At 32.2% G+C, this 27,822-nt stretch overlaps 2 protein-coding genes across 3 annotated transcripts in view; both read right to left on the bottom strand.

Moving 5' to 3' along the window:
• The window catches only part of LOC123696542 (G-protein coupled receptor Mth2-like), a 69,799-nt gene that overhangs the window by 5,517 nt on the left and 36,460 nt on the right, over window positions 1-27,822 (bottom strand). For both annotated transcript variants that reach the window (XM_045642815.1, XM_045642814.1), the window contains exons 2-4: window positions 2,023-2,240; window positions 1,331-1,557; window positions 260-445 (exon numbers count right to left, since the gene is read on the bottom strand). In XM_045642815.1, the coding sequence (XP_045498771.1) occupies window positions 260-445; window positions 1,331-1,557; window positions 2,023-2,240 (631 nt within the window). The remainder of the gene's footprint in view (window positions 1-259; window positions 446-1,330; window positions 1,558-2,022; window positions 2,241-27,822) is intronic.
• On the bottom strand, window positions 19,027-22,523 carry LOC123696543. The gene is made up of 3 exons (XM_045642816.1): window positions 22,109-22,523; window positions 20,961-21,798; window positions 19,027-19,158 (listed from the first exon to the last, which is right to left on the bottom strand). The coding sequence occupies exons 1-2, from the start codon at window positions 22,296-22,298 to the stop codon at window positions 20,966-20,968; spliced, it is 1,023 nt and encodes a 340-aa protein (XP_045498772.1). The 5' UTR covers window positions 22,299-22,523; the 3' UTR covers window positions 19,027-19,158; window positions 20,961-20,965.

Raw genomic sequence — 27,822 nt, 5'->3', positions numbered from 1 at the left:
ATAACGTCTTTCATCTTTAATTTAACATTTTATACAGAGAATTTAATAACTCACAATAAATAGATACGTTCTGAAATATTATTGTGGTTCATTATAATAATTTATTTCGAAAAAAATATGATTTGAATTAAGTAAAAGCAATTTTAAAATAAACAAAATAGGTAAACGAAGAAATCTACGTAAGTTTTTTTTTCTAAAATGAATCAAAAAGTCTAGTCGTCAACCTATACTCAGAAATAATGACATAATAAAATCTTACCCATTATAGTACAAGCTGTATTGGGAAACGCATGACCAGCAAGCTGTGTTGCGGCTAAACAAGAAAATGCCACAGCTAAACTAAGCGAGTGGCAAGCCAGAGCCTTCCCATGTGTGTCTCTTAATTCAGTTATAAATAAGTACACACAGGTCGTCGCCAGTAAAAACGGTACTGATATTATTAAACCTGAAAATAATTTATGATTAATACAAATAAAAAACAAATAGGTATCTGTCCTATCTTCATGTAATATGTGCCCTTATAAATCTTAAGAACACTTGTATCTCATACTTAAAGTTAATTTAATTGAGTAATTACTAATTACAAACAAAGTAAAAATAATGTTATTGATGGATTGTTTGTATTTATCATCCATGCATGTCTCTTATTATTTAGTTACTTATGACATTTATATAATATCGCTATTGCAATTAATTAAATTCAAATAAGAAATCGCAGAGCTACACTTTCAGACCTTAACATTCATGGTTTCATACTACTACGAGATGAAAAATATTTTATACCTTCATACCTTTGAACTACAAATAGCTACAAGCTATAATTTTTAATTAAACGTCGCGGTTTGAGCTCTAACTCATAAACATTAGTGCCGGTTAGTGGTAATACCACGTTATACTACTATGTATATAGGGCCCTATTTTTATACTTTTGTGGGTTAAGTTATTAGACAAATTATTGACAATCTTCATGCTTGAGTTGTTTAAATCGGCGTTGATAAAATATTAATTCTATTAATTACAAAGATAAACACTATGCAACTTCTAGTCTTATTTGTGGATAAGTTTTGTATTGGACTAAACTTTATATAATTAAAAGTTACAGTATACATAATATAGAAATTTCAGTAACTACATTCTATGAAAAAGTTTAGTCTTGGCATAATTAACGTTTCTCAATTAATTATCGTCGTTTATGTAACGCTAATCGTGGTGAATACTCAATGAAAAATGTACAGACGTTAAATTTGTTCCCTATTATAATAAAGACAAAAAGCCGGACGTCAAGCAACGCATATACTCACTAATTGGATGTTAACATTTACTTACTAACCGATTGCGTAAGCTATAAGTGTTGGTGATGTGCCCGCTTCCTCTATGGGCTCTTGAAAGCAAAGTAACGGCAGTGTCACTCCGGCCGGATTGGACTCGTTCCAAAATGTCTCCATACAAAAATTCCTAGTTCCCAATAACGGAGGCTGGCTAAATGGCATGAATAGAGAGCCATTGAATAGAAGATAAAACTCATCTTCGCTGACTTTGTCAGGCTCCAGCTTGTACCTGTGGATGTTTTTTTGATTGAGTTATCAATATTGGGTGCTTTGTTAGGGGTTGAACAGATTTAGGGATTTGGTATTCATTGAAATTGATTCTTAGGTCATGTATTAGACGAGGAGGTTAGAGCTTTTATTTGTTTCATAATTGCTCCGCTTTTTAGATTTTCCTTTACGTCGCTTTGATTGTATGCGGTGGATTATGAAGCAAAGCTAAAAGATTACTGCAAAATGTTTCATTGAAACCTTATAAATAACAAAGTTATCGGAACTAATGCGGTTGATATATTATATCCTTTATTACCGCTTCCTATGGTTCCATTTATTATTACAAATTCCCAAAAATGTAATGTATTTTATTTCCGCAAATTGACGTCTCTCTATTATAATACTCAGGAAAAAGTAAATCATTGAACGCCTAATAATCTCTAACACGTTATTCATAAGGTTTAAATTAGATTACCATTCTCACCTGTCGTAAGCGCAGGGGTTACCCACGATTGTTTCGAATACATTGCTGTCGTAGCTCCATATGTGAGTTTCGTTCGCTTTGTGGAAGATGGGTTGGAACGTGAGACTGGATCGAGCGCAAACTGTCTTCACTTTCCCGTTTTCGATTGTCACGCTCAAGTTTTGTCCGCTCGCGCAACATTTTGGGACGACGGGTAGCTCCTTTTTTACTTCTTCGTCCTGAAGACAAATAAATGCAATTAGTGAAATAAATCAATCACATCGATAATACGTTATTATAAATAAATTATAAATTAGCTTATTTCATATGATAAGCTTGTCAAAACTCCGAACAACAATAATAATTAATAAGCAACAACCTACATTGTTGTTTCAATAACCAAAGAAGTATTTGCTTAATAAAATATACAAGTGCGTATTAACTTTTATTGGTTCCTGCTCTACGCTCTACATCTTGCTAGTGTGTCTTTATTAAGATAAATAATTTTATATTTTACTAGCTTCCGCCCGCGACTCCGTCCGCGCGGAAAAATTAAGATTTATTTTTTTCTACGTATTTTTCCGGGATAATTTTATGCCCAGGATAATAAGGTATAATTATACCAAGTTTCATCGAAATCGAACCGTTAGTTTTTACGTGATGCCTTCACATACAGACAGACAGACAGACAAAAATTTATTTAATCACATATTTGGGTTTGGTATCGATCCAGTAACACCACCTGGTATTTATTTTTTCAATATTTTCAATGTACAGAATTGACCATTCTACAGATTTATTATATGTTTAGATATAAAATAATATTTTCCTACATATAACAGCATTAATAGTTTCTTACAAAATATAAATGTGTTCAGTCATCGGTAACATAGATGTTTTTGATGACCTATTTTTCACAAAATTTTCCTGATAATAGCATAATTCATTAACGGTCTATTATTAAAAAACTTAACAATACTTATACCTACATGACGTAACAAACAACAATACCCTTTCAGATATCCTACGACAAAACTTTTCAGTTGGCGGTTACTTCACAACAATATACAAATCCTACGCACTAAATATCGAAATACGAGACAAATTAAGCCCCCTCCCACATTTGGTTCTTTAATGTTCGCAATTAACTTATATTTATATATTACTCGCTCGTTAAACTCGGGTTTCAAAAACATTTAAGAAAATTAGGTCGACCCACATAAGAGGCAATTTGAAGGAAGGACAAGTTAATTTGGGTGTTATTTAAAAATGATAAATTGAAGGTACGGATCATATGACGATAGCTAATCAGAATTCAGGATGAGTATTTGAACTTTTGATGTATTCATAAAAGATTGAGGTTAGCTGATTTCAGCTTTGTTCTTAAAATTGGTCACGTACACATAAATCAAACGTTATTTATGTAGAAGACAGTTTTGGGACATGTTTTATTTGAACCTTTATCTTTGCAATTATTGTATCTTGCTAGAAATATAATATGTCAACAACAATATATCCAATCAAGAGATGAATATAAACATGAAATTAATTTCAGCATATTGTACAACATAAATATGCGAAAATAAATGACAGAACTTAGGTATTATTCAATTTAATACATATTCAAATATTCAGAAGTTATAGGTACCTAATTGAAAAGTATATATCACATGATCCTCAACACAGAACACTTTTTTTGGACATTTGGTACACGAAAAGTTACCAAAAATTGCATGATAATTAACTTTTTATTCTAAAAAATTCTAATATTATTAAAAATTGTTACGTGTCTTTAAAATAATTTATGAAGTAGGTATTCATCAAAATTCCGCGCAAAAATTTTTCTTCCTTATTATACCTTAATTAAATATTTTGACAATATCCTTAGATATACTTAGGTATGTAAGATATACTTCAAGCCTTCATTAAAATTCTGCATAATTTACCCAACTTTCAACGTCTCATATTTAAGCATATTATGTATCTGTACATCTTATCAAGATTGCTAACAAACAATTTTTAGATCGTATGTAAGATGAAAATAAAATCGTCGGCAATACATGAATGCAACTGCGGCGAGGAAAAAGTTCAATATTGTTATTGTGCTTGTTAGGGACGTGCTTCTGATGTAATGAGACATGTCATGGAATGCAATATACGAGATACTTTTCCGGATGATAACCAGAAGCTTTGTGAAATTACTCTTTCGCACACGTTTGTTGTTATGCTTTCAGTTCAGTTTTGATGATTGGGGAGTTACTTATCGGTAGGTACTTTGACTAATTTTGTGTCAATCAATCATTTATAATGTTTTTTTTTTTCGGGAAAATTTCACTTATTTTAAAATATAATAATTTCACTTATTTTAAAATATAATAAACTTGGACTAACCATAATAAAAAAAACTATCATTCAATCATCTATATATTATGTACTTTTTTTTCGTGAAAACTGAAACTTATTTTAATCGATATAGTTGCTATAGTTGTACTATTGCATTGTTACGTTTAATTTCACATAAAATCAATTAGAAAAACATTCAATACAATCTTATGAATTTAAAAATGTACCTCTACCTATTCACGTAATATAGAGCTCGACAAACAAATAACCTTCGAGATATTTCAATGTAACTCCATAACTCGGCAAATATCATTAAACTTATTGTACTCGATATTGAAGGTAGAACATTATTAAGGAATAAATTGGATCCAAATGACGGATCACGTTCCTATATTTATGTTCTGGTCCTTCAGTCGTGATTCGCTCAGTTTCGTGATGGAAGCTTTGTTCCCGGAATGAGGTTTGCGCTTGTAAATGTATTTGTCACAGTTGATAAGTGAAAGTCTATTGGAAGCATTAAGTCTAATAGTCTGGCTTCTTGTGTAGGTTTTCAGACGAAGTAAATTACAAAGATTATTCGTTCATCATCGGAAATTTTTCGAATATTTTGTTATTTTACTCCTAAAATATTCGGGCTAGAACTTTTCCACTTGATATTTTGTACACACTTTCGTTGTTATTAATACAATAATATATATGTTATTTACAAGCTATTCCATGGAACTCACAAACGTCTTAATTACAAGCAGGAAACCGGAGCCCTTTTATCTCCACGTGTAGAAGTAACTAGAAAACAAAATAAAATGTAACGAAGTCGAGAAAAACAAACATCAGTGGAGAAATACGAGCGACCTCTGTCCAAAGTTCGCAACTCGGCAAGGTGAGGTTGATACAATTTGTTTTAAGGCTTTTCCTCTCTGAGACAGTCCCTGTGGAAGCTGCGTGCCGTCATTGTCAACTAACTACGCCGCACGAGGAAACCTTGTAAACTTTTCACGACTTTAATTTGCTAAATTTTGACTTTTGTTCCTTAGCTTTGTTTTTTCTTGGAACGTTCTCTTGCGTCGATAAAATACTTACAGGTATATTATTGTTTTATCAACAAACATCTGGGTTTCTCTATGATACATTCCGGGAATCGAGATATGCATGACGTTCAATATCAAGTGGGAAAACCTGCTATAAATAACATGCAAGTTGAAAGCTCAGATTCGTATTTGCCTTAAATAGAAATGGAATGAGATAGTCTACAAAACAGCAAGAAGAATTATTCTCTAGAGCGCTATTTAAAGAAAATAAATTCGTAATTGCTTATTGAACAAATTAAAACAATATAAACCTAGTGTAACTTAAATGAAATAGTCTCTCGGAAGTTTTCCGAGATTGGCTCAGTAAATTGAAGCCTGGATTGACCTCGCCAGCTGTAAATAAGACTGAAGATTTGGAAAATGTGACTTCTCGAAGCTTCTAAACCTACGTAATGTTTTGCTTGTTCCGAATGTGTCTGTTCGTACTTAGTTAGAGGGAATAGATAAAACAAAAATCTCGATTAAGGTTTTTCACAATTAATTAATGTGACACTAATGCTTCTATTTTTGCTTTTTATTTAAACAAAGAATTCAATCATAATTATTAGAAATAAATTCTAATTTATTAATATTGCCATGTTACGAAATTCGTAAATTTAACTCAAATAGTTAGTTTAGCTCAGTTATTTAGTTTTTGTATATAAAATAAAAAGTTTGGTTTTATTTTATAATTTTTGATTAAATTTTTCTTAATAAAGAGACAATTAACTGTTATAAAAGTTTTGGGCACTTTTATATCGATCATTATCTGTATTCGGGTATTTACTTACATTTACAACTAATTGAGTTAGTTTCATAAGACAGTATTTAAGTCATGTTTGTTCAAGTAATCAAGTCACGTTTTGAATACATAAAGTAAAATAACAAAGCAAAAGGTGAAGCCCTGATCTGATAAAATTCGTTTGAGTTTCGCAAGTTTGTATTTCTGCAATGTTTCGTGCTACGTTTAACTGTGTTAATTAACCTTTAGGTACCGTTTATTGGCTTTTTCATTTATCTTGCTCATAAACGACCTAGATGTGACAAAAAGAAAACCTAATTTTAGTAAAATTTTGTTGGGTTAGTTTAGTTGTATCAATGTTTAGTCAGTGATACAAACTCCGTAATTGTTAGTCGTATATGTACACTAGTTGTTGAACATTCAATCCCATAGATTAGCGTTCCATCAGGTACGAGACCTATTTTGTAGCTCGAATATATTCTGATTTTATCGTCCAAATCCACAAACATTTTGTCCTATTTCCGAACGCGTGAACATACTAAATAATGTAGGACCCGAAAAAGTTAGCGAGGTCGGGACGTCACAGGGTAGGAAATAGAATAATTCAGTAGTTAGTCGTTTTATCGCGTGAGTAGGCATGTGTCAGTCGATACAACATAAATATTTGTGTACGCTGGGGTAAGGTAAATAATTAGGAATTCTTTGTTAAATGTAATTATAAAAAAAATTGTTATTTTTACAGTGGAAATTAGGGCGTGGGTAATAGAAATTTGAGTAATACATAATTCGTTTATGCTTCATAGTATGAATTAAGAAATTTGATTATTTTCCCAAAAAATAAAAGCTGGAGAGTGATCACGTGGTCAATGGTCATCAAATACTTCGCTGACTCAACGTAGGTACTTATTTTGCATGCAATAATTAATCTTATAATAATACATTATATCCTTTACACCTCAATAACAATATCATTATAATGAGATAACATTACGTATCTAAAACTCCATACATTTGAAATGTTCTCAGCCGTCACTAGAATAAGTGCGTTGTAGAAACCTCATAGCAATCTTCGTAAGTGGGTTCCGCTGAGACTGGAGCCTTATCGGGCTTTATTAGTTATTTATTCTAACATATCACTCGCTACGGAAATGTCCTTCATAGAAATTGCATTGTTTTTCTTACAAGGACCACTACTTAATGTACAATAAAGTACCTACTCTATTCGACCTTGTACTTACTGAGAAATGCGAATGCTACCAAATAATACATGATATACTTAATTGTAAATTATAAAGTAACTAATAGTTTACTTCATTAGTATAAAGTATTTATAAGGCTATTACTTTTGTAATCACTTACAACCTTATTTTTGGCAAATCACTAAAAATTTTAGTGATAAAAAACTTTCATTGCTTATTTAATTAGATTATTTAAAAAGTTCATCAAAATCCAAGAACTGTTATTTTCGAAATAATAAAATTAAAGGAAAAAGACGAAGTGCTACAGAGACTTCAATAAAATAATTTATGCAATAGATTCATATCGTCAAGTAGCTGTCTATTATACTGACGTCCAACGTCAACTACCGTTACTCTGCCTTTTAATGCTATTAATGATTCTCATACGAATTGGAATTGATAATACGATTATAAAGTACCCACGGCTTAATATCTTCAACATTATGAAATTTATTACAAAATATGCACTCAGTATTTTGTAGAGCCGCTTAGCTTTTCTGTGAAATTAAATTATTATTTAAAATGTTGGGATGTTTTTCTCAACCAAAGAAATATTTTAAACTTATAAGTTATGTTTTAACGCTAAATTATGTATATCTAAGGAAATAAGAAATTAATTTGTAGTTATTTTTCAAACATTTTTATATTAAGACAAATAATACTTTAAAAAAATCAACTACGTTCCTGTACTAATCAAGACATCTTCATTTGTTTTTTTTTTCTGAATAGTTTAACCTATACAAAAACATATTCTACTAGCGGTCCGCTCCGGCTTCGCCCGTGGTACATATTAACGTTTTCTCTACATAAGAACCATCCTCGTACTTCAAGGAATATAATAAAAAAAGAATTATCGAAATCGGTTCAGCCGTTCTCGAGTTATGGAATTACAACGAAAAGTGGCATTGATTTTTATATATTAGAAGATTAGCATGTACATAACATTAATTTATCATTCAATTTACTGAAACGAATATTACACGGTCCCTAATATAATTAACTGACGTTCGTTAATAACTGCGTACGTGCTAAGAGTTCATAAAGATAGTGGGGTCCGTGAGATGGCGTGTTAGCTTATCTAAAGACATGTACGGATGCCACATTGACACCTACACGACACACGAGAAACTGTATATGGAAGATATTTTTACCGGATATTGTATTATCGAAATAACTAGCTATCCCGGCAAACGTTGTTCTGTTTCACTCTTGTAGCTTACAAAAATATGCAAGGATTTTAATATGTGAATGTAACTGATATGTATGCTAATGTAAGCCACATCAATAATGTCGAATTCTTAGTCGAATTGATCATCCATTATTATAAACTGACAACTGGATAATTGAGGTATTCCATTTATATTAATATAGGTACTTAATTAATGATAAACGTGACAAAAATGTGTATAACTCAATATTATCTCGTATATATTGAAATAAATCCTATCCTACTACTTTAATAAATGCGTAAAGGACGGATGTAAGGCCGGTTGCAGAGCTTCACCGACCATCAGTGCGTACGTCAGTGGCGCTTGTCATAATATGTATGGAAATTCATAAAACCGTTCATAGCTAGACCGACCATACGCACGCGTATTTCCATACATATGACAAGCGCGACTGACGTACGCACTGATGGTCTGTGAAGCGTGGTGAAGCTCTGCAACCAGCCTTAATGTATGTTTGTTACTCTTTCACACAAATCCTATTGAACCAATTACAATGAAATTTAGCACACATATAGAGAGTAACATGGATTAAAACATAGGATAGGTCCCGAAAATACCACGGGAACGGGAACTATGCGAATTTTTCTTTGAAAACGCGGGCGAAGCCGCGGGCGGAAAGCTAAGTAATCTATAAAAAAGTGACCTATTTATAACGACATTGTACATTTGCTTCAAAAGGTTTTATATTTATCAATAAATTGTTATATTGTAAACATGGAAAGTACAATAAGCAAACTACGCGACTGCACCCACGTTGGAGCTTAATAAGACAGCGACATTCTCAAAGCTCACTTAATTGAATGGGAACCTTTTTTATAAGCTCTCAATAAATATGATAATATGACGTTGAATAGCATTTTTTGAGATATGGAGGAAATTTACAGCCCACGCTATGTCGGTGTTACTTGTACTTGAAATTTGTACGAGTTTCACTAAACTTGTACCTATATATAAATGTATCACGTAAGCGGTAATACTTACTAAGAATTCAATATAGAAGAACTTACTTAGAATTAGATAGTACCCGATAAGAAGATAAAATGGCTAATAGTTTTTAGTACTTACCGCTTACCGCCCGCGGCTTCGCCCGCGTTTTCGAAGAAAAACCCGTTCCCGTAGGATTTCCGGGATAATACCTATCCTATGTCCTTTCTCGGGAATCAAAATATCTCCATACCAAATTTCACGAAAATTGGTTCAGTAGTTTAGGCATGATTGAGTAACAGACAGACAGACAGACAGAGTTACTTTCGCATTTATAATATTAATATGGATCCTTATTGCACACAATTTACTAACTTATTATTCTTTATATTAGTTTTGTTGAAAAAAAAGTTTATCATTACTTTAGTTATAAATATCTATTGCTTGTATTTCATTTGTTAAGTTTGCTTTCTGCTTCAATTCAAATCAAATTTTGTCATTTTTAGAAAAAAAATAACGTTAACGATTATATTCCATATACAATCATTGAGATAATATTAATATGGAGCAGACACCACGAACAAAATCTGTGCGCCAAGCGCGGCGGCGCGGGGCGCGCGAATGACGGCTAGACAGTCATAGATTATGCGATGTCACTGACTCACCGCTATAGAGGCGACACTTTGTTTCATTCTGTCTATTTTATTGGGTGTCACTCCTTACATGCACGTTGACTTGAAATTTTCTTTGTACTTACTTAATATTTATTTTAGGTATAAACTGACTTTACTACGCGGGGCTAACAATATCTGGCAAATAATATAGGATGATGTAAATAGTGACGTCATATGGAATAATTTAATTTTTTTCGTGTTTTAGGTTCAGTCAGGGCTATGGGAAGTTTTATTCCTTACAAATTGAGCCTTTTTTAGAAAAAATATAATTTTTCCCTTTCTTCACGGCCCAGACATGGAAACCTTGAATAGAAAAAATATTAATTACTTATCTCTGAACTAGCGGTCCGCCCCGGCTTCGCCCGTGGCACATATTTCGCAATAAAAAGTAGCCTATGTTCTTTCTCAGGGTCTTAAGATTGTCTGTGCCAAAGGAGAATGCCCATGAAAGTATGGACCACAGTACAGTGTTGCGTCAATGCCAGAGTGGTTTTGGAGGGTTCTTCGATATTCAAAAGATTTTTACCAATTGATTTTTTTGTGATAAAAACAGGGGTTTTCAAGATATTGAGAAAAATGTGAAATAACCTCAAAACTTAAATAACCCCGATTTAGTTAGGTTTATGTGTGATTTAGGTAACATTTTATCGTCCAAAGGTTATTTTTCGATTAACATATTTAATCTATGCGTAGAGCTTATGCTTTCACACAAAGTCTATCTGTTCATCGGCTAGTGTAGGTAGGCACCAGACATCTTCCGGGACGGATTTCAAGAAAACCTAAATATATACTTAAAAAATGCCAATTGAGTTTTTATTCGGTTTACATGTTGTTGTTGTTGTTATTTGAATAATTTTTTCACTACATATTCGAAGAAAGAAACAAATAAGAAATAACTGGTTACCTACCAAGTAGTGATGCAACGAATACGAATACGAATATTCGTATTCGCCGAATAGTAGACATTTACCGAATATTCGTATTCGGCGAATATACGAAAATTCAAAAACCAACAGTCAGTCATGTACAGGCGCTTCGGAAAGACTTTTTTTCAACGGCTGGAAACATCCAGACTGAAAACCGCCTAAAACCAGAAAATCTACGAATTTTATGTTTTTTAAATAAAAATTATTCCTATTGTAAATTTTAATTATAAGAAGACTAAACATTCATGAAGTAAATAAGTCTTTTATTACCAAGGCGAGATATTCGTATTCGTATTCGCCGAATAGTAGGTTTGATATTCGTATTCGTATTCGTATTCGTAAAATTAGTATTCGTTGCATCACTACTACCAAGCTATGTCATAATAATATTTTTTTTATATATATTTATATTATTTTACTTCACTATCTATGTTAAAACAACCTACAGTGTATAAACAATACCTTACAGAGTGATTTTATGTTAATTGATTTTTTTGTAATTCAATGAAAACAATAATCGATATTAATACATTTAGCTATTTACCATAGTAAATGTAATAAGTTACCGCTTGGTTACCGTGGTAACCGGTAATGGACACTAAATCTATAATAACGGATCTAAACAATTACATGTCTTATTAGATTTTACAAAACATTCCCTGTTCAAAATATATTTTCCGATGGTAAGAAGGCCTCTAAATTGCCGAGATTTTTTTTAATAGTATTGTTGTCTTGATGCATGAGGAAAACCAGTACCAAAAATGGGCATTCTCCTTTCATCAAAATCGGTCCAGTAGTTTATGAGCCTATTAATTACAATCAAACAAACAAACAAAGTTTTCCTCTTTATAATATTAGTGCAGATAAATAAATAATAATTCAATTATACGTTCAAGTCAGTAGCTTATACAATATCAATTAAAAACTTGATTAAAATCAATTAACAAAAAAAAAATTGGTGATTGAGTAATTGATTTTCATATTTCATAATTTCACCTTTTTTCAATTAACAACCAGTCTATGCTTTTCTAAATATGTAAAATTATTATTTTATACTATAAAAATATACGCCAGCAAATATTACTAACAACACCTATTTCATGCCCAATGTCATATCTTAAATTTTTAATCTATGACAAAATGTCGCCCGCCAAAAATTTTGCTCTAACTAAGTTTTAAAAATTATTATCTAGTTACTTACTGATGAAAAGTTATTTCTTTGCACTTTTCCGTATTCTTTGTATTATTTGTGCAATATCGTAACACACACGTAGGCATATTTGATGCGTTTCACTTTAAAACAAATAAAAAATGAGCGTGACGTTCGCGCCAATGAGCGAGCAAGCGACTGAGTGCAGTTACGCCACATGACGTATGTTGAGTGGAACGTAAGTGATGTAGGCGGTATCGTCTCCATATTAATATTATCTCAATGTATACAATACAATAAGTTGAAATTGTCGTTTTATTAAATATCCGAGTCCCTTGAAACAATTTAGATACTCCAGTGATAATTCTCATACCACTAGACGTTGTTGGTTATTGATATATTATGTCTTGGGAATAAACCACAATTAAGATATAATACGCAACCGGAATATCTAGTTTATTAGTGCATCATAATATCGAGATGGTAACCAAGATCAATAACATTTGATTAATTTACATGTAAATTTGAATCCGCATCCTTAAATTATTGCTTATCTGTTTATTTTGAAAGGAATATATTTTATATAAAATTTTAACAATGTTTTAAATGTACTGTGTTGTTGTTGCTTAAATATTATCAAGTAATAGTTGGTTTAGAATTGAAAAGCTTCGTGATGAAGCGGGTTTATTAAGTCTATATTTTTGTTCAAAAATATTTTTACTACAATATTGGGGTATTTACAATACAATAAAATTAAATAGGAGAATATTATATCGTATTTTTTTTTCACTATAGAATACCGTGTTTCTACCTCAAAAAGTAACATTGACGTTCCTTCGTGATTCTTATATAATTACCTACATCATTACATTGATTCATCAACTGACTTAGACTTTACAAAACATAACAATTTTCAATCAATACGCCTAACATAGCTTATTGTGTAGCCATGTTCTACAATAATAAACATAGCCGTTCATCAAATTAAAAAAGCAGTCTTATTTAAGATGCAGCACGCGATACCAGCCCTGCTAACGAACCATATTTATAAACTCTACACGTCACATCCAATAGAGAAAATAAATAAAATATGGTGAGAAACGTCATTCATTACTTACTGAAATAACATCACAGCTATATTTCACGATAAAAGATTTATTCGATAGCTTTTAACGTATAAATAAGGAATAGAGATTCGATACATTGAAAGTGTTTTAACGAAATTACCCGATGCTTCAAGTGGGAACGCGATGATATTTTGATGTGTGACAGATTTATAGACAATATTGCAATTTCACTTTACACATATACGAACGACACTGCAGTTAAAAGAAAAGAAACTTTATTATTTTCAAATTAAAGCTCTACTTTGAGCCCAATTTAAATTACTCAATTAATCCTAAATGCACAAGATACACACGTATGTACATACAATACATATAGGCATAGTATGCGTACGTGTGTATCTGTGCATGACACACATACATATAAATATCCTTCAATTAAAAAGCACATCATACCTAATTATATTGAACGTTGAATTGTCGCAGTCTAATTAAAACAAAGGCAAAGCAAATGAACAATAAGTTTACAGTTACTCAGCATATCACGCTTCATAATCCGTTTAAACTTTAACCCGACAATGCGGAACGGCACTCAAGTCTTGAAATTCAATAACGCTTCGATTGTTACGCCTGATCCCTGCGGCTTTGACGTTCATCTCAACTAGACCTAGCTATTTCCTTATCATGATCCTTTATGATACAGGATCTGATTCACGAGTACGGAGTATTTACAATAAACACGCACTGACATTGTTACCTAATACTTTGATAGAGATATGAAAATTAAACTACTATTTTAGAGAATCATTATGTTCTCGCTTTGTGCTATGATTGCTATGTAAACACCAAAGCCTTACTAATTGATATCATCACTTTATGTTCTTGGAGAGAACATCTTAGCCATGATAGCTTCTATTATAAGCGGAAAGACACGAACGGCGAATTCGTAATATCATCACTTAGCTAATGCGTTTACTTGTATGTTTTTATTGAATTACCATTCGAAAATGTAGGTTAATCTTTTAAATAAATAAATGAAGAGCGTAAATAATCTGATAATTACGTTAAAAACCGTTACGTTTCGCCAAATTAGTTTATTAAGGAAAAAGCTCTAATGCAATATTGCCAAGTAGGCGCGGAAAGTTCGCGGTCAATGCCTCCTCGGCTTTTGAAATGAAGTTCGATTTCCACTTCACAGGATTATTACCCGACTTTTTTATTTTCAAAGAAAGCAGTCGAATTTGTGATTTTAAAACTGAAATGGGTTCGACTTATTTATAGATATTTAGAGTATATGCCAGATGGCAGACACTTGAAAATCAGATTGAAGTAATCCTTAGATTGTTATTGTAGATAAAATACAATACAGGTGACACTATTCAACAGATTAACAATTCTATTGGACCGCACAAACAATTACAACACAGCTTAGAAACAGTAGCAGTGAGTTGTTTTTATCTTTAATCTTGTTAAGTTGTTACATTTATAACAGCACCGTCGCGAGTATAAGTTATGAAAACGGATAATTGTAATTTATGTGCTGGTTTATTACTTAGGATGCTGTCGTTAAAACTAACAAATGTAATCTATGGTTGTAAGCGGCTTATACAATTCAACTTTGTCAGAAACTATATATTTGTCGCTTACAAGTTTTACATTATGTTATAATAGCACGAAGGTGTTGATAATGGTGCTTGTTATTCCCCTTTCTTGAATATAACGTAAGTTAGAAGTTGTGAATGAATGAATGAAGTAATGAACGTAAGTTAATAGTTACTGTCTCCTGCAAAAAATTGATCAAAATTTGACTATGTAAATATGTTATGATATTATGTTAAATCTTTGGACTGTCAAAGGGATGAATATTTGTCCTGTTCATATAATATTGTTAATAATATTGTGTACTAAGAAATTTACTTTATGTAGGTACATTGAATTAAGTAGGTACTACCTATTTAATTTACCCATTTAATTTTTGAACATTGAATTATGTAGGTACTACCTATTCCATTTAATTTTTCGCATAAATTTTATATTTTAATTGTTGCCCTACCAATCGTTATTAAGTATAAGACCGCATTTAATTCATTAAAATGGCTTATATTATTCATGAGATGAATACAAAAAAATATAAACAACAATGACCTCAAAAAACATGAACAAATTGATATAAGACATTCTAACATTACATAAATTTTATTAGATAATATGAATTATACACGCAACATAGGTACTAAACATATAAGTATATTAATATCCTCTCAACCCGTCCCTAATTACGAAAACTGTCACTCATTAATCATTTTTATAAGAGCGGGGTTTGCTTAAGCGGTTTTTCGTCAAGTAAGCCGATGCAATTATCGCAAGAAATTCAATATTCTTTGGCTCACGAAAGAGGATTACGAGCTTATAATTTATATATTTATACAAAAGGGTGGAACCCCAGTAATAAGGCTATTGTGGTATTAGCATTGTAACGAATGCGTTTTATTTTTAAATTAGATTGAACCTCTATTAAAATATACTAATTAACTGTATTATAACTGGATAATTCTTCATGAGTCATGTTTCGATACGGACTAAGATTGCCAATTAAATTCAATTGAACTTATTTCAATCATGAACATAGTTATTTTCCTAAGACTTTACTAAATATTATAATAATAACGCTTATAAACAGAAATAAAACTAACATTTCAAATTTCTTTCACTATTATTATCACGCTAATGACAAAAAGTTATATTAAACGATAAAAAAGATATCAAGCATTGTTAACATAATGACGCTACAAAACGCGTTACTAATCAGACCCTAATCTTCTATTCAAACATTATAATAGCGTTGTTAATGACCGTTAAATCCAAACTACATGAAAAGTACAGAAACAATTAACAAGAGATCAACACGATACATAAAATAATTAACGGATAAAGATAAAAAATTGTTTGTCCGGCACTTAATGTGAGAGACAAACAGACTTATCCAACGATATTTGCTGAAGACTTATCTCTTTTGATACGAGGTTATACTCTAAGACCAATGATAGATAATCTTATAGAAATAGGTAGATACAGGTGTATTCCTCAAGTTGTTATTGTAATAAATAGAATCATTAAGATAGGGAATACGCTTCTTGAAACGGCTCCTTCAGATAGGCTTGTAATATAAATGATACAATATGAATTTATGCTGTCACAAAACAAGCGTGTAATTCAATTTAATTTATTTGAAGGCTTCGAAGTATCCATGAAAATTATAATCATCTTTTAATAGACATTCTAAATATGATTTCATTTATACAAATCTATCGTGCTAATAAATATGATAATTCTGCGAATCGCGGTAGTTGATTGTTTGGAAATATGCAGATTTACGTACGACGTTAAATAATTATGTCATACAGAGAGAACACATCACATCCTAGACGCATATCCTGCAGAATAAATTTAATATTATATGAATAGTAGGTATATGAACATCAGCATACATTGATTGTTTGAACGGTAACGTGTTTAAAATGAGTAAATGGAAGCCGTCAATGAATCATGTTTTTCTTTTAGTTTCAGGTCGATTTGAACGGATGAAGCGAAACTCCGGGAGCTAGTTTAAAACAAACAGATATTTGTTGGAGTTGTTTGTTCAGGCGCACAAACATTGGTCCAAGTATACAAACAGAGATCGGAAAGTGCTTAAATATTAAGGTGTTAGACAGAGACGTATGATCTGGTTAACAGCTACATTGAGCGTGCTCATTAGTGCCTTTTTAAAAATTCCACAAAAAAGTGGGAATGTTTAAAATGACTCTAAATGACACATGCTTCTTCTGAATTCGCAGGAAATTAAATTAACACCCGAATGAGAAATATTTTATGAATTAACGCGCCGACGTAACGATTTAAACGACTTAAAAAATCTGGTGCAAAATAAAACATAATAATTAATAAATATGTGTTAAATACTTGGCTATACAAAAACTATGAAATATAGGTACGCAGATATTAGTCGATGACGGACCAATAGAATTCTCAACTAAATATTAAAGACAAAGACTCATATATATCGTTTTTAATATTTTTATAAGACAAAGATAATACCAACAAACTACCGCCCCTAAAGTTGTAACCTTATCTTTTCCGTCATAAATAAGCCATTCATGCCACGAACAATTAATGATTAAACGAACTTACCTGTACGTGAAGTTCAATCATAATTATATGAAGCGCTTTGTCTGAAAAGATTAGTAAGGTTAGTAGATATTTATATTGTATATAACACATGTAGTACGCATACGTGAAACCACTTCATTGAGAATAAAAAAAAAAAGAAAGATTTTATTTTGGCTATGGCAACATTGCAAAAATAAAACAGGAAATTCAAATTTTTACCCCCACCTCCGGCCGTTACCCGCTCGTTGACACTTGCGGGACTTAGCTTCATTTAGTTTAGAGTCTAGAGACCTGAGATATTTCCTATTTCCTAGGGCAATTCAGGGTGGGTGGGTGTTACTAATCTTTTCAGACAAAGCGCTTCATATAATTATGATTGAACTTCACGTACAGGTAAGTTCGTTTAATCATTAATTATATTCGCGCTTTGTCTTCAAGATTAGTAAGGTTAGTAGATATTTATATTGTATATAACACATGTAGATGTTGAGAGAAGTAATAGGAAATATCGAGAAAAATAAAAGCGTTTTGATAATATCAACCTTTATTTTGATAATAATGTAGTTAGGTACATAATCATTTTCTAATTCAAACATAAAAATCAACTTAAACCAATTAAAGTGAACATATTGTACAGTTAAAGTGAACATATTGTTCTTGCTAACAACAAATCATCATCACTGTTAATTACAGGCCGATTATAAAATTGCGCAAAGGCAGTGGAGTTGCCGCTCCAACCCGCAGTTTGTCGTATTATGTCTAGGTTTACTCCTAGTTTATGGGCCATAGAAGTGGCCGCATGGCGGGTGCTATGCGAAGAAAATATAGAGACGTCAATTCCACTGTCTTTCAAAGTAGACTTTATCCATCGGCTAAGAGTTTGGGTTGTGACACAATTATATGGTTTACGAAATCCAATAAACAGATGATCAGTTTTTCGTATACTCTTAGTTTTGTTTATATAAATATCAAGGGTTTTAGCGGGGCAGATCTCGGGTCTATCATTAAAGAAGGGTAAATGTAAAATCGGTTGTTTAGTACCGGCCTTAGAAGTTTTAATGAAATCAGTAATTTTTATAATTATTTTACTATTTTGATAAACTATTTGATCGATCTTTATTTTAGACAACGTTTGCACTCTATGAGCTGTTACCAGGGCAAGTAAAGTGATGCACTTTTTTGAAAGTGCCTCAAGAGTTAAGTTTTCGTTTGGGAACATAGTTGCTAAATGATTTAGAACAATGCTGGCATCCCATGTAACATTATATTTAGGTAAAGGAGGTCTTAATTTATATACCCCTTTACAAAAACGAATAATTCTTACATCATCGGAAATATTTCCAAAAATTAATGAAAGAGCAGACCTATGGCTATTTATTGTGCCGTATTGAGCACCAGAGTGAAAAAGATTTGTAAGAAATTCTAAAATAATTGGTATGGATGTCTCAAACATGTTAACATTATTTTCTTTACAAAAGGTAAACCACCGTTTAAAACAAACCTCGTATTGTTTTAATGTATTTTCCGAAAGTGACGCCATTGTGATGTCTACAGCTGAGACAGGGACACATTGTTGTAACAACGCGGTCCGGACAATATTGCGGCAACCAGGGTAATGTTGGTTTGAAGGTTCCTGGAACAGGGTATAATGACGTCATCAGAATTTAATCTGATAGGATCGGATAAAACTAAACGCATAAAAAGGGGATACCATGGCTGTGTTGGCCAGTCTGGCACAACCACAATACCTTCAGCCTGATCTGATATAATTTTTCTTAAAACTTTAAGAATCATAGCTATTGGTGGGAAAGCATAGAAAAAATATTTTGACCAATCTATAGTAAACGCATCTATAGAATGAGCATGTGGGTCTCTATGCCATGAAACGTAGGTATTACATTTTTTATTTAGACGTGTTGCAAATAAATCGATTTGTGGTAAAGGAAATATGTCTTTAATTTTTTGAAAACCTGTGCAAGATAACTCCCATTCTATATCAGGATGAGTACGCCTTGACTCTCTATCGGCTAAGACGTTATCTTTTGACTTAATATACGAAGCAAAAATATGAATTTTCTTGGCTTCACACCATTGCCATATATCTTTAGTAATTTTATTTAAATGAGGGTATTGAACACCTCCCATGCGATTAATATAACTCACAGCAGTGGTATTGTCAATTCGAAGTAATATTTGACAATCACGGTGATGTTTTGAAAAAATTTTTAGCCCAAAATAAGCAGCTAAAAGTTCAAGTCGATTAATATGTAAAGATTTTTCAGCATCCGACCATCGACCACATGCTGTTTCCCCGTTGCACGCTGCGCCCCATCCCGTAGTTGAGGCGTCAGTATATATTTCTAAGACATAATTTTCATCCCTAATCCTATGCGCTGAATGATCAATAGTATTTAACCACCAGTTTATATCCGGCAACAATGAAATTGGTAAAGTCATGTATCGCTCATAATCGTTGTTACCTAGTAAATTGAGGTATTTGCAACGTTCTAGTTGTTTGGTATACAGCCAACCATATTCTATAGCAGGACATGCGGATACTAATTTACCTAATAATTGGGCAAATGTTCGGATTTTAAAACGTTTTAATGTTTTAATTTTTTGCAACAAAGACTTTATCTTAAATCTTTTGTCATGGGGTAAACTTAACTGCCATTTGTGGGTATCTATAATATAACCTAAATATTTGCAAGACATAGAGGGTATTTTTACACTTTTCTCTTCATTAATGATAAACCCCAAGGATTTTAATAACATTTGAGTGATTTCAATATTTTGAATACATTCTTTATACGAAAAACCGGTTAAAAATATATCGTCGAGATAAATAGATGACAAATAACCACAAGACCGTAATAATTTTATGACAGGCTTCATTATTTTTGTAAATATGTATGGTGCAGTACATATACCAAATGGTAATACGTTAAATTCATACAATTTATCATTTATTTGAAATCTTAGGTATTTTCGTGAATCTGGGTGAATATTTATCAAAAAATAAGCATCTTTAAGGTCTAAAGTTGCTATGTAGCAATCTTTAGAAATCAATTTAAGAGCAGTGCGAATATCCTCGAGTTTAAAATGTTGTGTGTCTATATATTTATTTAATGTTTTCAAATTTAGAATAAATCGCATTTTACCGTTCGGTTTCGGTATTAAAAAGACAGGAGAGATATATTGATCCTGACAGCGTTGGCATTCAGAAATCGCACCTATTTCTAATAAATTTTTAAGAATCTCAATCAAATGTAGGGTTTCAGTTTCTGAAAATTTGGTTTGCATAGGAATGCACGATTGATAAACAGGTCGATTAAAAGGGATTTTGTATCCTCGTATCCAAGATAAAATAGACTGATCTGATGTTATCAAAGACCAACTATTATAAAAAAGTGCTAGCCTTCCGGCATAGCTTACCATGTTTAATGTCGGCGAGAGGGCTTCGGCCGCTGTGTGTAGCTCTGCGACGAGTTCCCTCGAGCCGGTGCGCTCTGCGCTGCAGGCTGCTGGTGACGCGACCGAGGGCCCGGCGGCTGCCTGCGAGCCGGAGTCCTCGTTTTCCAGTTTAAAGGCTTGCCAGAAGTACTAGGTGTTGGGTTAGACTTGGGCTTCTTTGGAGCGTCAGGTTTCAAATCAGAGGAGGATTTTGTTATAGCTTTGGCCGTCTTGACGGTTTCTAAAAGATTACTTCCAAAAAGAAACTTATCAATTTTTGTCGTAGATAATTGTTCTTTCAACTCTTTCTTGACCGAGTAAAGAGCGAAATTCCGTCTACATTCGGAATCCGAATGTTGAATGTCACAAAATATACGGCCGATGTCCATGAGTTCTTTTATAAGATCGTTGTTTTTGTCTTTGCTACTGAGCTGGGTAGAAATAATTTTTCCCAAAGCCGTAATACCAACAGCCATTAATTTTTGTCTACCCTCAATCGCTTTATCTCGTTTTATTACTTGATCAAAGAGAACTCCTTTGATCTCAGGGTTAAGCTGAGGAGCAGCTATGCTGGTGCAGTTTTCAGGAATCAAATATTTATTAGACAGCTCTTTTCGAGTGTCTTTATCTAATCCTGTGGTAGCTATATGGGCGAATCGACTTGCCACGTCTTTATGGATTTCTGGTCCATATTCTAAGGTCACCGTTGGATCGACACCCAAAATATCTTGGATGTCTATATTTTCCGATTCGTCGGGAGTAATTACCTCAACAACCTCTGTAACCGACGTTGGTGGTTCATCCACAAGCGTTTCTTGATCTGAAACAAGAAAACATCGTGTAAACCATCTATGTATCCAAAGTGGTTTATTAAGGCCTTCATTTATTAAATGCGGCGGGAGAGTCCTTCAGACAAACCTGGTGCATTTTAAACAAGCTAGGCAAAGTAGGTATGCGCGAGATTGTCCCACAGACAACTCTGAAGCATAAAGTTAATATACTTGCAGGAATAATGCAGCAAGATAGTCCCAAAGACTACTCCGAAGCATTAAAACAAAATGTGAATGTGGCGAAACAGTCCCTCAGACTGATCTGGTACATTCGTTATTATATTTTGTGATGGTACTTACGATTAATTGTTTCATCTTGATTAGGGGAAGGCGCTCTTGATGACGAGGACGACGTACTTGAGGATGAAGATGAAGAAAGTGAAAAACCATTGCGTCTTTCGCGGCGTGAACGCTTCACTTCTTTTTCTAATTTTCTTATTTTGTTTAAAACAAAATCTAAGCTCGTATCTTCACTACCACGTTTCGACATTTTGATTTAACATTAGAATACGTGTAGAAGTGGTGAACACTGGAATACGAATGAAGCTAAGTCCCGCAAGTGTCAACGAGCGGGTAACGGCCGGAGGTGGGGGTAAAAATTTGAATTTCCTGTTTTATTTTTGCAATGTTGCCATAGCCAAAATAAAATCTTTCTTTTTTTTTTTATTCTCAATGAAGTGGTTTCACGTATGCGTACTACATGTGTTATATACAATATAAATATCTACTAACCTTACTAATCTTGAAGACAAAGCGCGAATATAATGCTGTTAACATAGAAACGGTGGGGAAGGTGCGAAAAATAGATCATGTTGAACTTTAGAAGCTTTACGTAACAAGGCTTCCGTGGAAGAACAAACAAAAAGGTCCATTAGCGTTAATTGTGTTAGTCTGGCCATCGGGTTTCATTTACGGTGCACACATGCATGATAACACGTACTAGTTTGCTTGTCCCGGATTCACCCAGGATAATTTCTCAGTTTTCCATAAAATAAAATAAACAATTAATATAACATTTATTTCCCTCCACAATATAGTTACATGTACATAGTCTTTTAGTAATATTAAAATTCTCATGTCATGACTGGAACGATTCTCATGAAATTTTGTATTTCGAAGTCTGCCCGATGGCTTTTGCCAAACCAGACCAGTCCTATCGCGCAGAGATTGTGTTTCGGGATTTGACTATAAAATATGCATAATACATATTGGGTAGATCTGAGACTCGTAGATAACATATGTATATTTTTGATACCCATATAATATGATAAGAGTTAGGTGAAACAGCGTTTCCCCGGACAACTAGTAAATAAATGAAGGACATAGGAATAATTTGTTACCTATTCGGTAAAGATGTGAACGGTAACATATTTTTTTTAATAGTTCGAGTAGTTTTTATTTAAACCTTAACAAGGTCACAAACAATGATAACAAAAAAAACGATGAGTGAGTGAGTATCTATGGTGAGTAACTATAGACTATAGATATTAGATAAAGGTAACTCTACGATACGTTCATACATACCTAGATGTCCATTCTAGATTAGTCGATAAGATATAATATTATGATGAACTGAAACACATTTATAAAACATTCCGATTGAAAATAAATACGATCTATTAATAGGACTATAGTAGACAGATAAAATACAGTAGTGACAAGATAGATATTAATGGCCATTAAGATTTAAAATTACGTATTCCATTCTTTTAAATTTTAGCTATGTAGGTATAATCACAGAATACATAGGTACTTAGTAGTAAGTAGTAATAATATAAAATGTTCATTTTGCTGAAACAATTTTAATCCGCGTTCGACGTTTGTCTCATTTAAAAAAGTAAATAGCAATCAAAAATTACTTTAAATTATAAGCAATAACAAGCAATTAAGCTATTTTTAAATAAAATAAAAAAGGTACATTATTTTTTAAATAATAACTGAATATTTGAATGAAAAAGATGGAATTTCATTGCTGTTGACTATTTTATGGCAAAACTTGTTTCGTAATATTTGAGATGTATAAGTAGGTCGCGCAAACAATGTTTAACGCTTTAATTAAGTGATTTATTGTCTTATGAAGAAGGGCAAAACCTTTTAATTAATTATCAAAATAGTTTCTCAGTTATGTGCTGTAATATCCCTAATTACATTAAAACAGAAATTAATACTGTATATCAAAAATGGCGGATTGTTTTATTTTACTTTTTATCAGAAGTGAAGTCCATTTTATAAAATCAACTTGAATTTTTCATTTATTAAAATCCTTATTAGGTATATATTTTATCTAGCTCACGAATTTGCACACCTGCATCTCAAGTGTCAACCTGCCTAATCTCTCTACATGCAACATTTTTTCGCTATGATAAATTAATAATTCATAGCAACCATGACGCAAATGGTTCAGTTGACATCATCTTTTAACAAATGATGTACGCAGTACTTATGCAATGTGCGGAATGCAATTTAAAAAATATAAAATAAAGTAGGAGATAAAATTTGCATGTGATCATTGTTCGTTTTACGTCTTTTCAAATGATATAATCTCAAAAATGCATCAAGCTGAATTTGAAAATCTTTAACACGATTTTAGATAGAGTAATAGAGAGTAGAGTATAGTCTAATAGAGCAGTATAAGAATCGAATATTATTTTATATTCTATATAATATACTAGCTTTCCGCTCGCGGCTTCGCCCGCGCAGTCAAAGAAAATCCCGCATAGTTCCCGTTCCCGTGGGATTTCCGGGATAAAACCTATCCCATGTGGGGTAAAAAGTAGCCTATGTCCTTTCTCGGGTATCAAAATATCTCCATACCAAATGTCATGCAAATTGGTTCAGTAGTTAAGGCGTGATTGAGTTACAGACAGACAGACAGAGTTACTTTCGCATTCATAATATTAAGTATGGATGATATTAACTAGGTACTATCTGAAAAAATATGATGACAATGTTGAAGTCACACACAGTTCAACTGAGTTTAACAGTTCTTCTACAAAAAAAAAAAAAACTGAGAAAACCATCATAAACAGATCAAAATCTAATAAAAACCTGACACAATGAGCCTCCAAAGATAACTGTAATATAAGTAATGGGACGCCATTCTTGAGGCGTGATGGACGCTTCCATAATGACATCATCATGATCCACATGTTTTTTCTTCCTCGTGGATATAATAAGAGGCAAATTGGGCTATTAGAATTTTCTAAAGGTTGTGCCATGTGGTATTATCATATGGAATAGTATAACGGTTTAAGAGGGAAATGTATTTTTGATAATCTTATATCCTAAACATTTCATTATCCACAATCCACATGATATTTGATAAAACAGTAATATTTGTGATTTGATAAAACATCAAATGCTCATAATATTTCGTCTTTTGAGCTTTTCATTTAAAACTTACATTACAACATTACACAACTAACTATTATTGTGTTCTAAATGACTCAGTGCAAAAATTCTAGTTAGGTAAATCAATATATTTATAGCACCATTAACTTATATTACGCTTACGCAAAACCATAGTTCCGCTACATACATTCACGGTAACTCAAATGATTCACAAATCAAAAACCCAAGAATTGTAATACAGTTAAGTAGAAGAATAATTTTTCTATGCAACCGTGAGTTTTATCTGCACGAACGTGTGTTATACTTAGAATATGACGTCAATATACTATGAAATATAATACATTACACGTTGATTGTGTAATGACGTCATAACCCAACCCTTTGTAGTGCGTAATTAAGGATTTGATATTTAAGGATTAATATTGTTAGATCCGCATCCCATATTGTGTTTCGTTTTATAATCATTTCTAATTTTATTTTGAAATACGTAATGAAGATTTTTATAGACATTGTTATTAGCAGATTGTGGAGACGACTCTACTATGTTACTAGTTTGCCGAGAAGTTTAAATAATCCTCCTGAAACCAGAGCGAACAACAAAAAAAAATACATAATCACAATATAATGTCAGTCAATGACAAATTCTAATTTTAAAAGCAAGAATTAGTTAATAATATTCATTTCTCATGTTCAACAATAAAAAATTGCAAAAGATTTGATCGCATCTTACAAATAGGTAACCAGTGTATTGTGAAATCGTACAAAAATATCCAAAAAATACACCTACGACACAAAAATCATTTCAATTGAACCGAAATTGTTATAAATAACAACGTCCTTAAAAAGACATGCCGTTTTTATTCAATTTAATTTATTGCGAACAGTTTCACGATCTCGTTTTCACAAGCACTTTAAAATGGGTTTTTGCGTTATATACAAATCATTTTAACGAACTATGCAAAATGGAAACACTCAATTAGTAATAGTAAACTTCATAAAGTGGCAATAGCTTCTAATCTCATTTTTAAGCTCTTCAAATTTTATTATAACTACCTAAATTACAGAAAATTCAGAATTTCTATTCAAACTGAATTAGTACTTAACCCAGTTTAATAAATACTTACAAATACTAAATACTATTCTACTGTCTTTTGTAATTATCTATTTGTAAAGTCTGCCGTTTTCAATTAACAAATAGGTACCTTTTATTTAATAAATTATAACAAAATAATATATCTTTATTGCATGCTCTGTTATAAGTGCTTGATGTAAAACTCTTACTACAAATTTAAAATTTTCTGTTTTAGTCTCGACTCATAATGATTCATCGTGAATATATCTCTACCTTCATCTAAACGCATCCTTGTCCTCTCAGATACAAACCCTTAACATTTTAACAGTTTTTGATTAATTAAAAAAATATTTAATTGTATCTTTAACATTCGTTATAATATACGTTACCTATTAATTATAATGAATTAGCATAAATGATATTGTATATAGAATATCATTGATTAGCATTTAATTTCTTATCAAACTCTTAATAACGACACAATGACAATGTTTATCTCCCCAATGAAAGTTCTTAATCACCATCAAAGTAATTCGTAAAGATTACAACATTAAAAATACATTTATCACAAACGGGTTCCATTCGTCGCATGGTTTATCAAAGCCTTCGCCAGCTGACCGACAAATAGACCGATTTGTCAGCTGTCTGGCAACACCGCTTAAAACCCTGTTATATTCCCTTTACCACTGTTTAAAACATTTCCCCTTTAGTGGATTGCTAACATAAACTTAATGGACTGCGTTGAATGAACGCTATAAAAATCAAAGCTAAATGGTTATGTAATAACGGGTTATAGTTACGTTTAAAAATGTTATAGCGATTGAATTATGCGCATAAATAGTGTACTATCGGTAAATATATATACGTATCAGGATATATCCAGCCAAATACCCGGTAACAAATTAACGGAGACAGAGACAATACAGAAATAAACTTAGATGTTGCTATGCCAGTATTAGTAAGTATCTATCCTTTGACGTTATTAACACTAGGCTAATTTATATTTCTAAGATTTGTTTTTATACCTAGTTAGCGACAATATATTCGCTAACTATGCATATGTGAAGGTTGTTAAAATGTGTTAATAAATACGAAACTTAGAAGTTAAGTTGTAAAAGTAAAAAAAAAATTATGATATATTTTCCCTAGTTGTTTTATTTACGCAAAGGGAACTACCATTGCTGTATTGTAACTTATCACAAAAATTAATTCTCTCGAGTCTGGTAATAATAATTACCTAATTATTATAAGTGTTGATCATCACAGAATTTGCGTCGAAGATCCTATTCAACGAAAACAGCTTCAAGTAACTCATGCCAAACTCAGGTCCAAAATTAATTAGTTATTAGTTGGCGCGTTAATTAAGTATGATAGACGAGGGAAATTCGTTTGAGAGCCTGTTAACAGATAACGTAAGTTAGGTAATAGTTATATTGACATACTTTTCTATGGAAAAAGGAAATAATTTGAAATCCCGGTTGTCACAGTGACCAAATGGCAGAAAAGGAGACTTACGAATCTTCCAGCACGTAGAAGCCCTTAAGAGATTTATAATATGTTGTGGGACACCAGCCGCAGTCTATCTATGACT

This window comes from Colias croceus, chromosome 12 (genome assembly GCF_905220415.1).
Source record: "Colias croceus chromosome 12, ilColCroc2.1".
Taxonomy (NCBI): Eukaryota; Metazoa; Arthropoda; class Insecta; order Lepidoptera; family Pieridae; genus Colias; species Colias croceus.
Note: the sequence above shows the minus strand (reverse complement) of the source record. Positions and strands in the feature narration are given on the sequence as shown.